The sequence below is a fragment of the Symphodus melops genome (assembly GCF_947650265.1).
Source record: "Symphodus melops genome assembly, chromosome: 1".
Classification (NCBI taxonomy): Eukaryota; Metazoa; Chordata; class Actinopteri; order Labriformes; family Labridae; genus Symphodus; species Symphodus melops.
The window spans coordinates 17,592,930-17,614,807 of NC_136691.1; the positions used below are offsets into that span (position 1 = coordinate 17,592,930).

At 42.2% G+C, this 21,878-nt stretch overlaps 1 protein-coding gene across 13 annotated transcripts in view; it reads left to right on the forward strand.

Annotated features, from left to right (window-relative positions):
• Positions 1–21,878, forward strand: part of nrxn3b (neurexin 3b) — a 295,208-nt gene that overhangs the window by 220,701 nt on the left and 52,629 nt on the right. For all 13 annotated transcript variants that reach the window (XM_079340502.1, XM_079340503.1, XM_079340512.1 and 10 more), the window contains one exon: positions 705–886. In XM_079340502.1, coding sequence (XP_079196628.1) covers positions 705–886 — 182 coding nt within the window. The remainder of the gene's footprint in view (positions 1–704; positions 887–21,878) is intronic.

The window sequence follows — 21,878 nt, forward strand, 5'->3', positions numbered from 1 at the left end:
TTCCACTTGATTAGAAAAAAAAAAAAAATCAACAAACATCTTTCACAGATTCAGTGTGTGAGGGCCGAGCCTAACCCCAACAGGCTGATGTAATAACAACAAATAGTATTCTACCGAGCTCCTCCACCATTACTGGTGCAGAGTCCCTTTTTTTCTCCACTGTATTTGTCAAATTAAAGTCAACCAGGGTTCTTCGATTTTTTTTTTTTCTTCCTCCCCTTCTCTCCTTTCGTCGTGCCAGCCTTTGTTCTTTGGTTGCAGGTCTCATATATAATACATGAGGATTGGGAGACTTATCCCGTTCTGGCCGTACTGGCTCTTATTCCCTGGAAAGCGGCTATATTTAAGCTGGGATAGGTCAGGAATGGCGTCGGGGGAGCTGCTGACTTCTACCCAAAAGGTGGTGTTGGCTGAATACCATTAAAAAGCAAAAAATAGAACGTCGCACAATTACGTTGTAGCAGTGGCAAGGTAGCTGTAAAGGAATTACAGCCGAGTTCGACTTTAATGGAAGCAGTTTGGAGCTGGTGTTATCTGAAAAGTGTCTGGTTGGTGCAGACACTGGGCTCTCTGGTGTCTTGTTTCTGTAGGTTTATACATCACAAAATGTGATTCTGCTCTATCCCCTTTTTATCTGTCTCTATTGCTCCTGAACAAATCTAACAGCTGCTCTTTTTTTTTTTTTACTTCTTGTGTTTCCACAGCTGGTACCACGTATATATTCGGGAAAGGAGGCGGTCTGATCATGTACACCTGGCCCAATAATGAGAGGCCCAGCACACGGACGGACCGGCTGGCGGTGGGCTTCAGCACTACAATCAAAGATGGCATCCTGGTCCGCATCGACAGCGCCCCTCGCCTGGGTGACTACATCATGCTCCACATTGTGAGTACCACAGTTTCCATTACCAATTAGCCAAACATGTTTTCACATCAAATCCCCTCAGCTAGAGGTATTCATTAATTAAGACTGAGGCTAAACATCTGGTAGGAGCTAATTAAGAGGAGCTAAGAGCTAGCGCCATGCTATCACAATTAATAATCGGAGCGTGTTCATTGACACAAGGACTCATGACTCTAGAATTACAACCACAAGAGGATGACCACAAAACAAACCTGCACATCAATCCTTTAGGTTTTTCTTATTGCAGTCTGCATGATGAGTTCAGCCCATCATGCTCAAACTGAATTATACAAACGGTGCAGATCCATAAAAGAAAAAAAAAAAAAAGGATAACTTACTCTAAGTCTGTGCTCGCCATCGCCTTCCAGAATAACCCCCTCTACTCCACCATTCCAACTGACTCCCAGCATGAATAATGAATGCGGCTCTCCATACATATGCAGTGTGTTCCCACATGTTGGAGCTACATGATAGAAAACGGGGGGCTGAGGGGTTGGAGTTCTTGGCTCGTGGACTGAGCATCCGTGCAGCATCTTAATAATCCCACTTTGCGACCTTGTGTTTGACTCTTTTACATAAGCATCAACTATTTACATAATCATCAACAGCAGCTAGATGAATGTGGTGCGACAAGGCAGAGGGATGGAGATATGTGGAGAAGGCAGTGGTTGGAGAGGGGCTGTGAAAGAGATTGATGCTGATGCCTTGCAAAAAAAAAAAATGTGATGATGATGAGGAGGAGCTACAGTTGCTAAAGCAGATTGAAAGTCTTTTTCTTCTTAAAGAGCTCCCCTCATCTCCTGAGTGCTGGCCATGTGGTGCAGAAAAGCAGCCATCTGCTCTGCAAATATGAGGGCCAACAAGAAACATTTCTGAGCTGCCTTTACAGGAGAGAGAGAGAGAGAGAGAATGTGTGTGTGAAGGTGAGGGAGAAAGCGGGAAAGCGTGCATAGAGAGAAAGTCATAAAGATGTACAGTCGCTTGCAAGGAGGATGTAGGAAACGCCTCCCCGCGTCGCTAACTGACTGAGTAATTGCACGAACCCCTAAAGGAGGGAAAAGGAATGAATTTTTAATTCAGCTTTTTTGATATCACTGCACAGCTAGCCAAGCAGGGTTTCTCTTATAATTTGGCTGCGAGACGTGGGGCAGCAGACGTCTTCATTCCACCAGTCTCCCGGTGCTAATGAATTTATTAATAGAGGGAAAAAAGCAACAGGACAATTCTCCAATCCGTTTAAAGAAGCAGCATCTTCCAAAAGAAAAGACTTTTTGTCTGTTTTGTTGAAGAAAGATTGCACTGTGAACATTTCTAAAATTTTACTGACAGCCAGGGGTGTGAATACAATGTGGGTCTTGTTCAATGTTAAAAAGAGGCTGTTGTTCGCTTTGAACCATTAAAACTTCTGCTACTACAAGTCACACTTTGTCTAAAAGTTCCGCTTCGTTTGAACAAATGAAGAGAGCTCAGCTCTTTGCCAGAGGTGCAAAGTGAATAATTGAACAACCCTTGAGTGATTATTTAGCGGGGAGGCTGGTGGGTTTAGCTACATCTTGAGGAAAATAACCCACTACTCGATCTCACTTCTGACGTTACGAATGGTAATCGTGTCACGGTGACTGGGAAGCTGTGGGAATGCCGGATCTCTCGGGTGAAACCCACAAAATGATCCTGGTATTAAAACAACTTTTCTTCCTCTGTGAGTTTTGCGTGGCACAAATGCCGTTAAATTGGCCGATATTTCAAACTCACCTGAAAATGTCATTAGATAACAACTCCTAATGACAGTCGTCAGGTCACAGCTGTCAGCATTTTGTGTTCAGTAATGAATCTGGAGGAAAAGGTTAAAGGCATTACGCCTGTCCATTCCTGATATATCTCCAACCAAAGGTCTCAACAGCCCCAGGGACATTACCTTAGCCTTTGCCATCATTAGGTCACCACTTTAGAATCAGCACACCCAAGTCATGATGCATTAAGCACGCTGTAAGAGCTTTGACTGCTCAATGTGTGACCAGGTAGAGTCAACAGAAAGGAAAATACCGTCTGCAGTCGTATAATCATACACGTTTTAGCCTCCGTTTTAAGTCAAATTCATGCAGAGAAGCGTGAATGTTTGTGGCTAGCCTTGAATTTTACCTAAGTACCTCATGCTTGCTGATTATTCTGACTGCAAAAAGGCATACATAAACATTCAGAGCCCAGAGCGCCGAGGGAAACAGACATTTTGAGGCAAGACCTAATCACTGACTCCCTCCTTAGTCTCTCTCTCTCTCTCTCTTTCTCTCTTGCTTTCTTCATTATCTCCTCGCCGTGATTAGCTTACGGCTTGTTTGGCAATCATGAATTAAAATGCTGATTGTAGTGTTTACATTTAAACTGCTAAGAACAACTGCATGCTTGGTTGGAAATCCGAGGGGCAATTTGGGGTAATTTGCCGAGGTGAGCACGACATTTTGCAACCTCTGGTGTTTCATTTGCATATTCATTTACATTCCGAGTTCTCGTGCAGCAGCGTGGAGCAGACGAGCTTTGTTGGATTTTTTTTGTTTTGTTTTTATGTCACAAATAGTCAAAGATCACATGAATCCTCGGGGACGTTTATATTTCAGGTGACATTTCGGTGTAAGGTGAGTCAAAGGGAAGGATTATTGCATTACTGCTGGGATTTGTAGAAGTGTATGTTGGGTATGTTCATGTGTGTGTGCGTGTGTGTGTGTGTGTGTGTGTGTGTGTGTCAGGTTAAATCCATGACAGGAAAGACTAATCCGTGGGCGAGATGTGCTAGTAATGACTCGCACACCAGGGAGTGCACACGACTGCAGGTTAAAGATTACACAAGACACACAAGATACACACACACACACACACACACACACACACACAATCCTTCAGAATCGCATCCCTGCAACATCATTCAGTTGGAAATATATGTTTTATTATTAATACAGGAGTAGTAGCTTCAATACAAAAACACATGACGATTAGCAGCCCAAACTTTAAGGAACTGTGCCGTTCGGACGACGTTGACGTAACCTCATTCCAGTGATAAATGTGCTGCTGGTGGTACATTTTATGAAGGCTTGAATTTTTTTGAAACGGCCACAGCGTTTAGTGTGTAAACAAGGAAAATCAGTACCCTCTATTTCTCTGAGAACACGGCTCGTGTAAGATGTAACATCAATTTTAATCACTGAAGGCTGGGGAAATATGAAGGTTAATAAAAGAGAGATATTATGGATGCAGCAAGTGTAAGCAATATGCATCCTGTACTTCAAAGCACTCGTCTGTTCGGTGGGTGAGGAGATATCCGAGTTGTTAAATTTAGAGACAGAAAAGATGCAAAGACGGAGAGAGGAGGAGGAGGAGGGTGACATGCTGTGGAAGTACTAGTCTGGGTAAGATCACAGGTCATGACAGGAACATTGTGCACTTCACCAGCCACCAGAAAGACCTGTCGTTTGTATTTAACATGGTTTGAACGCTACAGCTGAGAAGTGTAGGAGGGGGATGAGTTCTGGCTCATCGTCGCTCCATCGAGCCCAGGTGAGCTCACTTCCGCTGAGAGCTTCGTAGGAGACAAGTCGGAGTCGGGCGAGGATGGCATGGCGAACCCTCCATCAGGTTTCATGTCTTCTCTTGGTTTCCAGTTGACAGGGACGGCTGAAGATGAGGCCTCTGTGAGCACTGCAGCCCACTCTCTTGGTACAGGTATAGCTTGAAAATGTGCCACTCTCCATGCTGAGCTGTCACAAAGAAAACTTCGACTGCAAATGTATGGAGCAGCGTTTGAAAACAGAGCAGCTTAAGGTTGGAGCACAAACTTTGATTGATCTGAACAGGAAGTCATCTGGTGCTAATCACTGAAAGGTTGGATATTTATAGAAGTGACACGTAGTCAATGGGTTCTCAGATTATGGTAAATCTCACTTAGAACATGTAAGTACAATTATTCACACCTTCATTTTTTGAGGTTTTTCATAATTCCTTATTAAAAATCACACAGCGACAAACAGGAATTTCCATGTTTTGTTACGCGGCGAGGACACGTGGAATTCAGTCACTCAATTTGATATTTCATCCCGCACTAATTCACATGGAGAAAGATGCAGCTGCGGGATAATTGAAAGCTGAAGTGCAGACGCAAGTTGCGAGGAGTGAGATGAAAGTGCTATGTTGCGGCGGCCATGCCGTTTTCATTTTCATCATCGTCGCATATATGTGCTACGTGCATACACACGCTGGTGCATGTACTTTTTTAATGAATAAATACCAGAGAAAAGATGCATAATTCATTCAGCTCGTCAACCACTCCTGTCTTCCCACATCCATCCATCAGCCTCGTCTCTGTCTGTATGTGTTTATGTCTAACACTGTCTGCGCCTACATCTCCCCCCCCCTCTCTCTCTCTCTCTCTCTCTCTCTCGCTCTCTCTCTGACAGACCTAATATAGAATGTTTGATGTTTACCTGTGTGCATCAGCACGTATAAGGCCAGCAATGTATTGCCTCTATCAAGTTACCCTACCTCGGCGGGGAAAGACAGATATTATCGCGGTTGTGGCTCACGGCCTCTGATAGCATTACAGCTTCTTATTTGAGTTTGTATTTCCTTACCACCCACATTTGATTCCCCCCTCGGAAATAAAGAGTTGGGGAAAATACATCTCACTGCTGTTTCTTCCACTAGTCGTATGCCGCACATAGAGTAAGCATTATTGTAACTGCTGATAAATGAGTCTTTCTGAAAGGCAAAATGTCTTGACAAAACAAGATTCCGTCATTTGATGTTGCCACTTTTATTTACACAAGCATACATTAACATGAGAGGAATATTTCCACCTGTAGGTTACTTCCTATGAATTCTGTAAAGCAGATTATTGACTCTGCACAGTCCCAGAGGCTGACACAGTTGACATAGTGACTTTTCACAGCAGGCTGGGCTTAACCAGCCCACCAGCTACCAGATGGTGAGTGCTCACATGTGGGAAAGAAAACCTTAACATGCGACAGAAGGTACTCACATGAGAAGCTGTAAAACCCTGAATGATCACAAACTGTTTTTTTTGTTTTTTTTCAAAATCTGCAATTGAAGGTTTGATGTGTCAGGGGTTTAGGAATCATCTAAGTCTGATGTTAAAGACAGTCAAATTTTGACAATGGAGCTTTTTTTTCACAAGCTTTTTAACAAATGCACTGCTTCCAATTAATTTTGAGCAGACTCCTTCCTGCCAGTCCCACTGTAAGAAGTCTGTGCAAAGATAGCACAAGCACATTTGGGAATGTGGATAATACCCGGAAAACTTTCATTAGTGAATAGAAGAGGCATCAATCACTTTGAGTTGAGTTTGGCTGCTTTATTACGCCTAACTGCTTATCTCACGTGGAAATATCATTCGTTCTACTTCTGGGTGTGTGAGAGTGTAAATGTCCGGAAACATGTTTCAGAGAAGTAAAGTACAGACCCATAATATGGACTGAAGTTGAGCAGTGGTTTATTGTCTGTTATATGGCCGGGTTCTGGTGTCTGGTTCTTCCGTTTCTTTCGTCTTCAGAGATCTTGGAGTGTGGTATTGGAATTGAAAGTCTTTTAGTATTGATTTAAAAAGATGAATACAGTAACCTGAAGTGTTAAAAGATGCTTACTAAAAACACCTGCGGTGAGTAAAACGGACATCTGGCATGGAGTGGAAGACTGAGTGGGTTTTTATCCTGTGGAGTGAGCGGTAGCTTGATTGCAGATGAGCAGCTGGTGGGCTGGCTTGATTGGTGACAAGGTGTGTGGATCCACACCCAGCTCCAAGTGAACAGATAGACTGGGATCATCGCATCCATCCATCCCTCCATTCATCCATCCATTATATATACCGCTCATCCATCTCAGGGTCGCAGCAAGCAGGAGACAATCTCAGATGTCATTGGTCAAGAGGTTCAGCCTGGACTGTTATCCAGTATACACCAGGAGTAGAAAGCAGTGTGAGAACGTCTCAATCAGACAATCTCCCACTGTGGGACCTGTGTGAGGTTGTTCTGACTCATTTCAGGACCTTCAATCAGACCTTAAAAAACAATTTGAATCTAAACTCAGGCCCATAATAGTTTTAAGTCTGCTACCAAAAACAGTGATTTAAAAATGCTAGATTAGTGTGTGTAGTGTTAGAAAAAGGAAAAAAAAAATAGTATCTTGAAAAAAAAAAAAGTGTAACTATTTTAGGACCTAGTCTACTGGGGCTTTCATAAAAATATAGATGGAATGCAATGAATGACTTTCGTTTTTGTTATTAATTATGACTTATGTCTCCTATTTAGACAATGTTCTGGTGCGAATTGTGTCTAATATGATCAGTAGAAAAAGATAAATAAGATTCCTCAGGAAAATGTCACTTCCTGGCAGATGTAGCTGTATTTACAGGGGAAAAAAGTCTTCTTGTGATTAATTTGCGTTGATGTTTGTGAGTTGACACAGAAAAAAACCACGAGTGGAGGTTGAGAGTTTAGTGCCCAGAGTCATTAATAATGAACAACTTTGACTGGCGTCGTCACTTTAAGTAGAAACACAGAAGAAGAAAAAAAAATAGGGAGACACACTCTAATGAACATTACACAGAAATCCTTTTTGTGTCTTGTAATTTCTCAAACCGCCCATGCTTGAATACACAAAGACATATGTAACACGCGCTCTCTCACTTTTTATTTTTCACTCTCTCAACACCCACCCACATGCTCCTTTTATCACTTATTGTGTCACTGTCAGCTTTGGCCATGCACATATCTAAATACACACATGCATACACACACACACACAGACACACACCTCCGAAGGCTCCTTCAACAAATTCTCACACCACTGGCACTGACACTCCAAACATGATACGAGGGCTCTTCGGGGACATCTCTGCCTGTCAGTCATCCACCTCAACAAAAAGTCACTTGGGGGGAAACAGTTTATGTAGCTGTGACACACACACACACACACACACACACACACACACACACACACACACACACACACACACACACACACCATCATCCTCCTTGTACTGTTTTATGACAGCAATAACTGCTAGCGTTGGACAAACAGAGCCACATTATTACAATGTACCCGTGTGGTCAGCGGCCTTAGCCCCGGCCTCGGCGATGTATATTTCATGGGAGAGGATGAAAAATTCAATGAGATACAACAAACAGAGCGCCTCCCTCTCTTCACTTTGCTCTCTGACAGCCGCCCCTCTGGGGGATGCTCGTGTTTTCACAGCTTCATGGTAGGACATGAATCCTATTCTCACAGTGATGAAGAGACAGAAGGAGGAGATGAAAGAGACGGGGTGTAGAGCGTCATGTTCATCCAAAAGTAGAACAAATACAAACGGCTGAATAAAAAAAAAAAGGAGAAAAAAAGGAATAATAAGAGGTGCAAAAATAGGAGAGATGGAGAGATGTGGGTATTTTTTTTATAATTCAGAGCAGGATCAGAGGCAAACTTGGCTCCGATAGGTCTCAGCACAGAGGCTGTGAATTCCAAATGACGTGTTGTCTAAACCAACCCAGCCGGATAGCCTTTCTCCCTCTTATCTCTCACCAATTCTTATCTCTGTCTCTCTTTCTTTTTTACTGCTACACTGTTTTCACACTGAAGGTAGGATTTGTTGCTGGTAGCAGGTCAGTCAGTCTGTTTGAATTCAGCTGCAGTGCGAAAAAAAGTCTCTGCCAAATCTCCCGGTCGAGGCCAAGGTTAAACAAACAGGGGTGTGGACTGAGTGACTTCTTTCACCATTTATTTGCTTTGTATTCAGAAGTGTTTTTCTATTGAATTATATATATTAAATGTTTCAACATAATCAGCATGTTAGCAGATATTCTTGTCATATGCTGAGTTATTGTGAAACATTTTGCAACCCCTAATGCCTTTAGTGGAGACTGTTAAAGGTAGCGAGTGTGGCTCTGTCCAAAGGTAACACCGGCTCCTTCAAAACGAAAAAAACCATCATGAAAGGAGCGATGATGTCGTGCTTCTATCTTCACTTACAACCTGCGGCTTCTGCACCAAAGCTAACATGTCATTTATTAGCCTTATAAATCAATGTAGACACTTAATTTAGTAATGCTTTGGAGCATTGCTAGGATTAGTGACTTTCATTTTAACTATCGATTTACAAATCTTTATCCTTTAAACTGTAATCATATTTATTTACTGTGAACATCAACAGGAAGTGTGAGAGGTAGAGTAAGGTGTTTCTGCTCAGCACATAGAGTACCTCCATCTTTAAGTGGCTGCACCTTTTCAATGGGGACAGATGGTCTCAGAGATAAAAAACAAAAAAAAAATCAAAAATCAAAAACCTTCATTTCAGTCAGCAGAACGTCATTTCATAATTTCCTGTGTTTACCCAGCTCCAGACTCTCTGCTGTGTGTGCTGAGTGATGAGCGGGACAGCTTGTGACGAGCACCTAATGAAAGATCAGAGGGATTTTGAATCGATTGAGGTGCATCTCGCAGACAAGGCGAGGTGCCATCTCAGCTCTAAAGACACTCCTAAATCCTCCCGCAAGGGCTGCGTGTTACATCCACTCTGCGCTCGCCTGCTGTCGCTCACCTGAGACGCCAGAGGACAAGAAGACAGAGATGGAGTAAAGAGGACAAGGAGAAGGGGGGGGGGGGGGGGTTAAGCCAAATTAAAGAATACGATTCACATTTTAGCAAATTGACTCCCTTTGAGATTATCGACAGGAAAGGGGGAGGGTGATAAACGTCAACATTAACAAAGTCAATAAATAAATAAAGAAAAATAAAAAAAACAAAAAAAGAAAGAAATCCTGCAGAAAGACGGCAAGAGAAACAAACTTCTGCCTTCAATATCTGCGGCGGCATGGCAGATTGGCTCCCTCACAAACACACACACATACTTACACATGTGTACACACAGCAAATGTATTCATGGAGGATTAAAAAGACCCCCCACCTCCCTCCCCTCGCTCCCCTCGCTCTACCTCGCTGATAAAGAAAGTGGGGGATCAAATTTGAGTGCGAAGCTCCTTCACAGATGGAGTGAAAATGTGAAAGTGAGTACCTGTGCATTTTACCGAATGCGAGTGTGTGTTTATTTAATCCTCCCATTATTGACTCTCACCATGACAAAGCTCTATTGACAGGGAGACAAAAAGGGCTCTATCACTATTTTTTTAAAGCTGGGGTCATCAGAAATGCAATCTATAGGGATAAAAGATATTTCCTTCTGGACGTCTCTTATATATAGAATTATTATAAGCTTTGAATAACTGAAGGTTATAGAGTGTAGCGCTGCGTTTTATTGATCCTCAGGCGTTCTGGGCAGGCGGCGGGGCAAACAGCCAAGGACATGACAGCCGAGTCCTTCATCTACACATCTCTTGTTCTTCTCCTCTGTTTCCCTCAGCCATTTCCTCTCTCTCTCTCTCTCTCTCTCTCTCTCTCTCTCTCTCTCTCTCTCCCTCTCCCTCTCTCTCTCTCCCTCTCCCTCTCCCTCTCTCTGTCTCTGTCTCTCTCTCTCTCTCTCTCTCTCTCTCTCTCTCTTTCTCTCTCTCTCTCTCTCTCTCTCTCTCTCTCTCTCTCTCTCTCTCTCTCTCTCTCTCCCTCTCCCTCTCCCTCTCTCTCTCCCTCCCTTCAGTTGGAACAAAATAATAATTTTCTATTTTTGGTTTGAGCTCCAGTTCTGCTAAGCACTTCTTCTGTGCCCCAGAACACACAGACACACAGACGCAGCACATTTCCTGTCAGGTCAGAGCTGACTCCGAAGAGGCCACGGTCCCCGATAGAATCCAGTTTAGTTGGGCGTCCAAGTGGACTAATATGGATTTGACCTGGGATACTTTGATGTGCATAGTCTTTTTTTTGTAAGGGGTCATCTTCAGGTTAGGGATTTGTGGTAAACCCAAGGAGAAATGGAAGAAAGAATGTATTGCAATTCTCTGAACTTTCATATTCAATCAATATTCAATCTTCATAGCTATTGTTTTCTGAAGGAGTCTTTACCAGGAATAGTTCTGAGGTTTTTGTCTTTTTATGTATCAGTTTCCTAATCAATAAAACAAACAGATTCCTGAAACGGATTTTAGAAAGATACCCGAAAAGCATTCAGCATTTTTTTTAGAAGTTAGAAGGGGAACAAGAACTTGTACTAAAGTCAGGGCAGCTAAACATGCAGGGAAAAATCCATCAGTGCAATTTTTAAAACACAGATGAGCACAAAATGTCACATTTTAAAATGACAATGTTTACACAAATACATATTGACTTGGTCAGTTTACAATGTTATCAGTTAGTTCAGAGATCATTTTACACTGTGGTACTTTATTTTGTGAGGAAGAGAAATTTTTATGTCCACACTGCCACATGTAGAACAACTTAAGTTACCTGTTGCTGAAATCACTGTTACACAATTAACACATCAGTATGATGTATAACTATGTGTAACTAGCCCTTAAGGCTTTCAAAGGATGGGTCTGACAGTAGGGCTGGTGTGTGTGTGTTTATGGGTCAAGGTGTGTGATGTGTTCATGTATCAACGGAGGGCAGACAGAAAAAAAAAGTTTTGGCACCACTAGTTTAAGGTAAGATAACTTAACTTTAACTTTTATATACCCAGGAGGAAAATGTACAAGTGAAATAACAGTGTATCATTTCCCACACTTTACCTGCTGCCAGAGTGTACTTACACTGTTTTAGTGAACCGTCTCTGTTCAAAAGTAGTACCTCAGTTCTGTCAAAAACCCTCAGAGGAACAGGAAACATATTTTACACAGATGAATATTATACATTGAGATGTTTGGAAAGTATCTCACACTTTATAAAGTATGCGGTTTCCTCTGGCTCTGAAAACCTTGATGATGTCATCGAGACGTCACCAGTCGTCTTATGTGACATATTCTGCTCTTTGAAGGAAATGTGGACGTGTACCGGGCAGCAGCGCCGAGAAGACAGAAACAAAAGTCACAGCACCTCAACCTTTGCTTTTTACACACTCATTGCCGTGAAGGAATGAACCACTTATTGAACACATAATAAAAAGAGTTGCACAGGAATCACAACACCAAGGTTAACGATTCTTGTCAGGTTAAGGGTGTTTCATAATATCACACACTGTGATCTCAAAAGGAGGAAGCTTCGGGTCAGGGCTCATCAATGAGATGTAGCCGCTGAGCGTTCGGTGTTCTTGGTCCTTCTTGCTCCTCGTGCCCTGTGGCACATCTAAGGCGGCCATGACAGCTGAGTCAGCGCAAAGATGGCAAGCATGAAGACGCCGCACCAGAACTCAACCTCTAAATTTCTTAACATCTCTTTGATTAGGTTGGTTTAAAAGGTTGAAGGCACATGGTTAATTCATTCTTCACACATCATCTGAGATTTATTCACATCCTGCTCCGACATGTCAGGATCACTCAGGACAAAAGAAAAGAAAAGACTTTATCCTTTTGTGGCTAAACCCGCTCATTCATTCGTTTTTTTTAAACACTTATAAATACAAAATTCATCTGATTTTTTTTCTTTTTCTTACTTCGTTATGCGACTCATCAATCTTTGATCATGATTCTTCTTGACATACCCATGATGCAATTGCCCAGATTGGAAAAAAGAAGACATGGGTTTTCTTCGGTCTTGCATTGCCCCAACCTGCACATGTGTTGGCTCTTCTCCAGCAGGCTTTAGCCTGGACAGCAATTAATGTCATTTGGAGCGAAGAGGGACCTCATGACTCATTACATATGCCTTTTTTTTTTTCTCAGAAAAAGCCTCTAAGGGGCCTTCTCTGGTGTGCCAGTGCTGCCACTCGGGGATGTCATAAGTTGGACTACACTATAATTATAAAATATGCTATAAAACATGTTTTCTGCAGAGCTGGCAGGGATGAGATTAAGCCTTGTTTTGAGTTTATTTGAGCTTCTTTCGCTCACAGACTCTATTACTGTAAGGGTGCCATCTTGTATAACTAAAGTCTAACTGCTTTAAGTTATTCAACTCTTTTTGAATTGATATCTGAGCATTGTTTTGTTTATAAGGAGAGTCCCTGTCATCGCCAAGGAATTCTTTTTGACAGTAAAAAAAAAAAAAAAAGTCAAGTTTCATCTTTATAACCTTTCTGCCCTGAAACCTACCAGCAACCGAGGAGGAAAAACAATTCACTTTGACAGTGACAGCCATGTATTTTTTGACATTTTACAAAGCATTATCTGACATTATTCCACTGACTCGGCTGTCAACCACAGCCGAGCGGAGGGTTTGAAATATGCGGTGTTTTCCGATGCTGTAACCTGTGTCACCAGGCTCACTGAATGGACGAGGGGGCCCATCTGTGCCTCGCATGGCTGATCCTGGTGGACCTCCCCTCTCAACTACTGTAACCTGTTCGCAGTCCTGGATCAGTGGAGCGCACGCTGGCAAATCGAGGGAGGGAAGGGGGAGGGAGAATGAGATAGAGGGAGGATGACAGAAATAGAGAAGGGGGGATGTTGATGGGAGAGGGAGAGGGAGGGCAGACAAGGGCCTCAGATATTTGGAGAGAGAGAGAGAGAGAAAACGAAGCAAGAGAGTCAGTGCAGTGTGTCTGATCTCCCCTTCAGGGCCGGTGCAGTGAGGACGGTTTCTCTGACAGACGAACTCAAACTCAGCCAACAGTGAGAAGACAGACACCCACCAGTGCTGGAAAGTAACCACCTCCATGTACTGTAATACTGTACTTACCCTAAAACTTCAATGAATAGCCTGGACTCTCCTTTGCATCAGTCAGTGAAATGATGCTGCCTTTATTTGGGACAGGCTTTTGATGACTTTCAAACTAAAGTGGTGCACAGCAAAGATGGTGACGACTTTAAGGAAGAGAAGTATTTAACTGTGCACGACTTCAGAGGGAGGAGATGGATCAAAGAAATGAAATTACAAATCAGTGGTGTGAGCTTTTATTAGAGACTATTCTAGTTGTTGCATTAGTCCGTCTTTCCTTGGACAAATGATGACAAAATGATATCATAAAGTATTTTAAAAGTATATTTTGTATTTAAAGGAAAACGACTTTCCCACTGGAGAAGGTCTCTCTTAGTTAACCTTCTGCCACACGGTGAAATTGAGATCTAATCAGGCTTGTGCTTGTTTTCAGTTTAGAAATCGATTCTTCCCGAGATTTTCAACCACTTTCAGGTTCAGATTCATATTATTTATTGGTGCATCTTTGTGTCTGCATCTCTGTATCGGTACTCTGAGTTTCATCAAAATGTTAAAAAGGTTTAGCCCTTCATCCCTGTCCCTGATGATGCACACTTTTACTTTCGGAGGTTCATTATTTTATTATTGTTTTGATGATTTTACTATCTATGATGACGATTTAACTGACAGGTTTTCATGTGGCAGAATATCTCTGCACGGTGGCGTGGGTACTTTCAGGTGATTAATAGTTGGACGCACAGACTCTGTCGACTTCACCAAACTTGACCCAGACTTTCTGGCAGAGGGAACGAGGCAGGAATCAAGTTTCCATTCAGCTTTGGTGAAAGAGGAAGAAAATGTTGTCGAGTGGGCGGCTTTGTTAGCACTGCTGGGAGGGTGAAAAGAAGAAAGTGTGAGCAGAGATCTGTTTGCTCTGCTGTGATGAACGCAGATGGAGAGCGAACCAGCAGGAGGTGTTGTTTTCATTCACTTGTTTTCTCAATCACTTCTCCTCTCACTCTGTCGAAGATTGTAAAGGTCTTAAAGAAGAGCCGGACGAGCCATCTGAACTGCCTGTCACCCTTTCATTATTTGGCTTTTGTTTCAGATTATGCACGACGGGAGCCCATGCATGAACAATCTCTCTATCTCCCCTAATTCCTTTGGAGTGAGGCTCAAAATTGCCTCTGAAAGCCTCTTTGGTTCTATGTGTTCTTAAGCCTGCACCACTCTTTGTCTCTTTTTCTGCAGCTTAGTGTTGAAAAAATAAAGCAACCTTTGGTCAGACTGTGAAGGCACACATAAAGCATTTTAAAAGTATATTTTGTTTTGAAAGGAAAACGACTTTCCCACTGGAGAAGGTCTCTCTTAGTTAACCTTCTGCCACACGGTGAAATTGAGATCTAATCAGGCTTGTGCTTGTTTTCAGTTTGAAATCAATTCTTCCCGAGATTTTCAACCACTTTCAGGGGCAGATTCATATTATTTATTGGTGCGTGCGTGCGTGCGTGCGTGCGTGCGTGCGCGTGTGTGTGTGTGTGTGTGTGTGTGTGTGTGTGTGTGTTTAATGCAGCCATGAGTCTGCTGTCCTCTTTTATTCAGAGCAGCGACACTGGTCGACCTGGAACAGACCTTTAGAGACCCTCTGACATTTAAAAACAACCTCCTACTGTCTCGCAAGATAGACAATATATTTGTCACTTTCTCTGGCTCCCCTATTCCCTGCTCTCTCTGTGAACCTCTAGATAGACATTTCAGAGGAGAAAAAAAGATATAGACATATATATGAGCAAACACACCTATCCATATAGGTCTCTCTGACACTTTCAGGCTGTGGGAGGTACGTAGGAAAATGCATGCATGTGTTGAATAGATCTGGCAGCACATCTGTCACGTTTGCACACACGCCAGTACTTGCATTTATCAGCAACCATCACACTCCTCCCACCCTGTGCAATTAGACGCCTTAAAAGCAGGATAAAAGCGCCCGAGATAAACGCATCAGCTTCTTTGATGGTGCACTCTGACATGCGTACAACAGGCATCAGCACGCATGCACGGCTCCCGACGTTGCAAGAAAAGCATCAGCGTCGTTGATCATTCGGAGCCCGTGATTAACATTAATGGCTTTTCTCAGATTTTCATTGGCATCTCGTTGCATTCCAATCACCTAGATTTCATGGCTCCTCTCTGCAGGCAGCCCTGTTAATTGTGAGAGCCGCAATGAGTGCTATCTGCTGAGCCTTTGATATGCACTTATCTTTTAGCAGTTTCACATTATGGGGAAGAAAATTGCCTTTAAAAATGACTGGTGCTTTATTACTTTTGGGCCAATTAATTTAATGAAAAATAATGCCTTTTTTCGGAATAGCACGGCAGAAATAATTATGTAGGATAATTGACGAGGAGGGACAAGCACGCGGGGAGGATGTGAGTGGAGGTGAATGCAAATGTGCTATTATTTTGTAGCCCATGAATAAGACTTTCTGTCTCCTTTTTTTTCTGACGGGCCTCATTGTTTTAATGTATCCAGAGGTGTAGTAGAGACTCAGTTTGATGACAGCTCGGCCTGAAAGTGTCCAAGGCATTCAAAGAAGTAGGGCATTTGCCTCAATGTTCCTTGAAGTGGGAGAGACGGACCGACCTAGATATTCTCCTGTTTATTCAGCCATTTTAGGTGCTGGCTATTCATGTCTCCATTTCAGCGCTCCCCTTTATCTCTTTTTTTTTTCACACTCCTCCACACGGCTACTGAAGTTTGTGTCTTGGTTCTATCTTGCTGTCTTTCTCCCTCCCCTGTGCCCTCAGTCCATATCACCTCTCAGCATCAGAACATACATGAAAGTAGCTCTAAATGGCTGTGACACATTTAGACAGCTGCAGAGATAACCCACGCTGCTTAGCAGCAGGGGGTCTGATAGCTCGTCTTATCTTGGAAAACCTGGTGTAACCTGCTCTTATGGTTCTTTTTTTTTCCTGCTGAAAACGATCATTTTATCAACAGAATGCATCCCCTGCTGATGACTTGAATACAATGTTGCTCCATAATGTCGGCTAAAGTCAAACAATCAGTCACACAATTCCTTCAAAAACATCTTTAATCCGTCATCACAGCTCATCGTCTTTTTATGCATTCCAGGGAGTTTGGTGGCGTTCTGGTTGATTTAACACCGCTCTAATGCACCGGATGTGGTCATGAATTGGAAATGAGGGAATGCAAAGCGAGACTTGGACTGTTGACCAGTCTCAAGCTGACATGACAGCCATGCACACAGAGACGGCATATGTTGCCCAGTGTGACATCAGAAACATCGCCGCAGGAGGGTTTTGACTCCGCATTATGTCCGCGCAGGTATTCTTTCATACATAAGATAAATTATATCTGCCTGAGGTCACAGCGCAGTGTACACCTGCAGGGAAGTGTATGTGCATGCTTTGAAAGCCAGAGATGGAAGAGGAGCTCCCATCTTTTACTGGAGTTGGCTCAGTTTCAAGAAGAAGTCTGTTAAGTTTCCAAAAAAAGAAACGTGTTACTTTTGCAAAAAATATGTCAATTCTTCCTGACACATTTTCTATGACACCTGCACGACATGAGGGAAATATGTGACGGCTTTGTTCAATACTGCGAAAAAAAACAAAAAACAAATCTGTAAACCAACAAAAGTAAAGGGTGCATGTGGTATTAGCTGTAACTTACATGTGTGTCTATATATGATCTTCTTCATGTTTAACAAAACCTTTACTAGATAATCAGTAAATTCAAAAGCTGTTTTTGTTTTTAGCAACATTTAGTCTGAGAGTTGCAGAAAGCTAACTGGAGCTTCATCTTCCTGCATCAACTTGAAGTAGAAAGCATTCTTTTCTATTATACTCAAGCCTCCATGCAAGAAATAACATGTACAAATGCTGAATGGCAAAGCAAGTAAATTATTATTGCAGTAAATTCAGACTTCTGTGATTTTTACTGTAAATGCTCATATTGCCATAATAAAACTCTGCTTAAAGATGCAGCCCTTATATAAACAGAAGCTGGATACGGTATGTGTTTTAAGAATGATCATTTCAACTTGATCTTTCTTCCTCTTCTTTTCCAACATGTACTTTTAACTTGGTGTTTAATTTTGCAGTTCTACATCTTTAATGGAAACACTCAGATTGTGCACATCATGAAGGGGTTAAATATTTTACTGGAGTTTTGCTGTCAGAACTTATGAGCCATGAAGAAAGAAAACTCAATGTTCTGTTGCACACATTAAAATTAATCAATTAATTGTTAGCAGCACAGACGAAGAGTTTTTTAAAACTCAATTTTTTTTTTTTAAAAACCATTATTTTGAAATAAATGGTAGATAACTGGAACTTTCTACGTTCTCATTCGATAATTAAATGAAACCCTCTGACAGGTTTAGAGGAGGAGACTGTTCTTTGAGGGAATCGCTTATAACAGAAAGACATCAGGGGCTTTAAAGTAGACCATTTTACACAGGCAAAATTGAAAGGAACCATTGCGTCTGTAATGCGATTTAATAAGCTTAAAATTTGTATTTATGTGAAGCACAGTCAATACCCAAAGTAGTAATTCACAAGGAAAGTACAGGTACTTTATACTCAACAGTAGTCGAGGAGATACGCTCAGCGGTTCTCCACCTCTGTTGAAGCTTCACAGATGGCAGTGATGTAAACACGAGATGTTTGGTTCCCTGTAGAGGTATTGTTTTGTACAAATTTCACAAGCCCTGCTGATATATCCCCATTATAACTGTGCTTATTGCAACTTTATCTTCTTACCCAATCATAATCTCTCCTAGCTGAAGCAATTACACTGTGAATGGTGCAAATTTAAACAGCAGCAATCTGTATCTTGGGTGCTTAGTGGGAGGGAGCGACTCCCGAATTGATATTATCTCCTCGAGACTTTGAGGATTTGAAACAAAATGAATCTCAAATCAAAATAAAATGAATCTCCCTCTTCAGTGAACTATCAAAGACGGAAAGAAATGGAATGAAAAGAGAAGAAGAAAAAGAAGAGAGTGGATGGGACCGAGGTGCCTAATGCACTCCATTCTCACTTAATCATTTTTTTCTGCAGCACTCTCCACCTCACCTCAGCCTCTCGGCTGGTTTCTTCTTCTTTTTTTTTTTTTTTTTTTTACCCGTCCACTTTCATCCTCTGAGTCTTTTCTCTTTCTTTTCAACCCCCATCCACCTTCATCTCTGACACCTCAGCAGGCGAGGTGGAGGGCACCGTCTTGATCCCAGGCAGGTTACCCATGGCAACAGACCACCCACCCTCAGCTACCAATGTGTTTTGGGGTGATCCAGCTAGCTTCAGCGCCTACGTTGGCAATCACCTCCGCCCCCCCGGTCGGTGGAGAACAGAGGAGGGCCCTTTTTTTTTTTTCCTGCTTCATCATCTCCTTTGTTTTTCAAACAAGAGTCACTTCCCTCTTTTAACTCCCCTTCACCCTCCGCTATCTCATCCTGACATAGCCGGCGAGTCATCAGAACGTTGTCTACTGTAGATGCCAGCCATTAGCATTTAGCATTTTAACACCTGTTCGCACACGTGCGTTGGTGTTAGCACCTTTAATTTTAAAGCAGCGTGCAGCGACAACATTGGGCAAACAAGGGGATGTGACAAAATAAAAAAACAACCTGCTGTGTGTGTGTGTGTGTGTGTGTGTGTGTGTGTGTGTGTGTGTGTGTGTGTGTGTGTGTGTGTGTGTTTACATGCAACCGCCCGTCTGTTTATGTCTGGAAGTGCGTGCCCAGAATAGTATGTATACATAAACAGATGGATGAGGAGATGCATCTCTCTCTTTTGCCATCCTTCTGTCTGTCTGCCTTTTTTCTCACTCACTGAACTGTGGCTTTGTTGCACACTCAAAGACTTGCTTATGGTGGCTCAACAAATAAAAGGAGAGCATGTCCATCCATCCCATTTTATTAGAAAGACTCTCCATGGCACAGCTTCCCCCAGAATGTTTTCCTCTTGCTCCAATAATTACCATCAGTTTTGATAATTGGGATGATGCAGCTTTCTAACTAAAATAGCAACTGTTGAGTTTTTTTTTTTTTTTCCTGCCTCCCTTTCTCCCCATGTGGTTTTGCTTTGCATACGATGCCAGACATGCTAAGGAGAGCGTGCAAAACACAGAGGGCAGCTCTTCAAACAAGCAGGAATCTGTTGTGTGCCTATTCAAATCATTTCAAATCGTGACTCTTTACCGAGCAGCTGCAGCCATGCATGCGATTGTGACTGAAGGTATTCTCACTGGGAAACGCTCAGAAAGGTCAAAGACAAAGTCTGTGTTTTGTACACAGATAGTACATGTTTGAACTTTTTTTTTTTTGTTTGTTTGTTTATTATGTTAGATTTTTTTTCTTTGTAGACACAGCAGTTAGTCTTTGTGTGCAAATACAGACATTAGAAGTTGTTCATTTCAGAAAAATGAGCCGAGGAGAGAATGTAGGATAAATTGCGTCCCCGCCTGATTCATTGTGCACTGGTTTCATTCTGGAGTCACCAAATAGAAAGTGTTCAAATTCAGCGGCACATTAAATTAAATATCTGCAGAACAGATTCTAATTTGATCACCAAGCTGTTTCAATTTCATTAGCCTGGTCCCTAATGGACTTTCACAGCATATTATTCCATCTAGCACAAATCCTCATTCATTGGCTCCTTCTTTTTTCTAAATGAACCCCCCGGGGCTCAGGGACCGTGTGGCCCAACATGGTGCTGCATGAGGTCACACAAAACGCCGGCGCTGAGCGAAATACAATCAAGCTAAAGATTTATACCCGGCACCTACTTAACAGCTGTTGCGAGAACATCAGTCCGAGCTCAGAATTAGTACACTCACTGCAATGTGGAGAGTGTGTGCTTTTTCTGTGTCCTGCTTGATTACACGTTTGTTGCTGCCGGCTGCTGAACTCTGTTTTGTAATGGTGCAAATGAAGGGCTGTAGCAGCAGGTCAGACATATGAAAATTCATGGCTGTTTTAAGTTTCAACACGCTTCTGTGGTTCAGCAAGCTTGTAATTATGCAGTGCGCATTATAATGACTTCAGCTGCGTAGTACTCTGACCGTAAACCGAGAGAGAGAGAGAGAGAGAGAGCATCACTCACCTCCTTTTAAAGGATCTGCTCTGCAGGACAGGAGCTCTGTGTTTATCTCGAACACATTAGGTAACATAATGATATACTTTTTGCAGGTCCTTACTTATTCCTTCATCAAGAAATAGAAAGGTAGTGTGTGTCTTGTTCATCAGCTGTTATTTCCTGGGACTGACTTTGGTTAATACAGTGGTTCTCAATTATTTTCTGTCTTGCCCCCCCCCCCAACGGGACAGAAATGTTTTTAGGCCCCCCCCCTTGAATTTAAATACTATTAAGTAACCTTTTGACTCACCAAGGTGGCGGGTAGATAAAAAAAATTCACCGGCCAAACACGTTTTTTACTGGCCCAAAATAACAAGTTGTGTGTTTGTGTCACATACACATCTGTTACAGTACATTTGATAAAAAAAGCATTATGTTCTGTTGAATCGATCACAGATTTAAGTCACATATTCAATTCTTTTATCAGAGCAGGAAATTGAGAAATTGAAAAAATATATTTGCTGGCCTTCATCTTTTTTTAAATAGGTAGTAGTAGGGAAATAATACAAATCAAAAGGATGAAGTTGACATGAAAAAGATTGTAAATGATACATATTTACAAAGATTAGTCGAAGATAATTAACCTGTATTACCCAGGTGTCTATGAGGTGGATTTTTTTTGTCTTTAGTGTGTTAAAATATAAAAGTAATTAAGCTTTTAATGCTTTTTGAATGTTCACTTTCACTCAAGATTACTTTTCCGGCTTGTCATGCCTTACATTAGAGAACAGGACTGCAGGTAGAGTTAGAAAGAGAGCAGGGGAGGACATGCCTTAAATGGCTATGAGTGGGAGTTGAACCCAGGACTGCCACTCTCAAAGCCAAAGCCTGTGTTACATCTAAGGTGTGATTTAACCGCTGAGCTAACCCGGCGCTCGTTCACAGATTGCAGTTTGAGAACAGGGAGCATGTCGGCCTTTTAAAAAGACTTTAAAAGCGATCACAATGTTTTCAGGAAGCGTGTATTGTTCTGCAGTTTTTCATTGTTTGTGCAGCATGCAGCAAGTAAAGGTTCTTTCAGGGACAGTGAGTTTGCTGAGACAACGCAGCCAAGACACGTTCTGTAAAGTATAGTAGGGATGATTAGGATCAGTGCAGTGTCAGTACTCCAAGTTCCAAAAGGCTGAAAGTGATAGT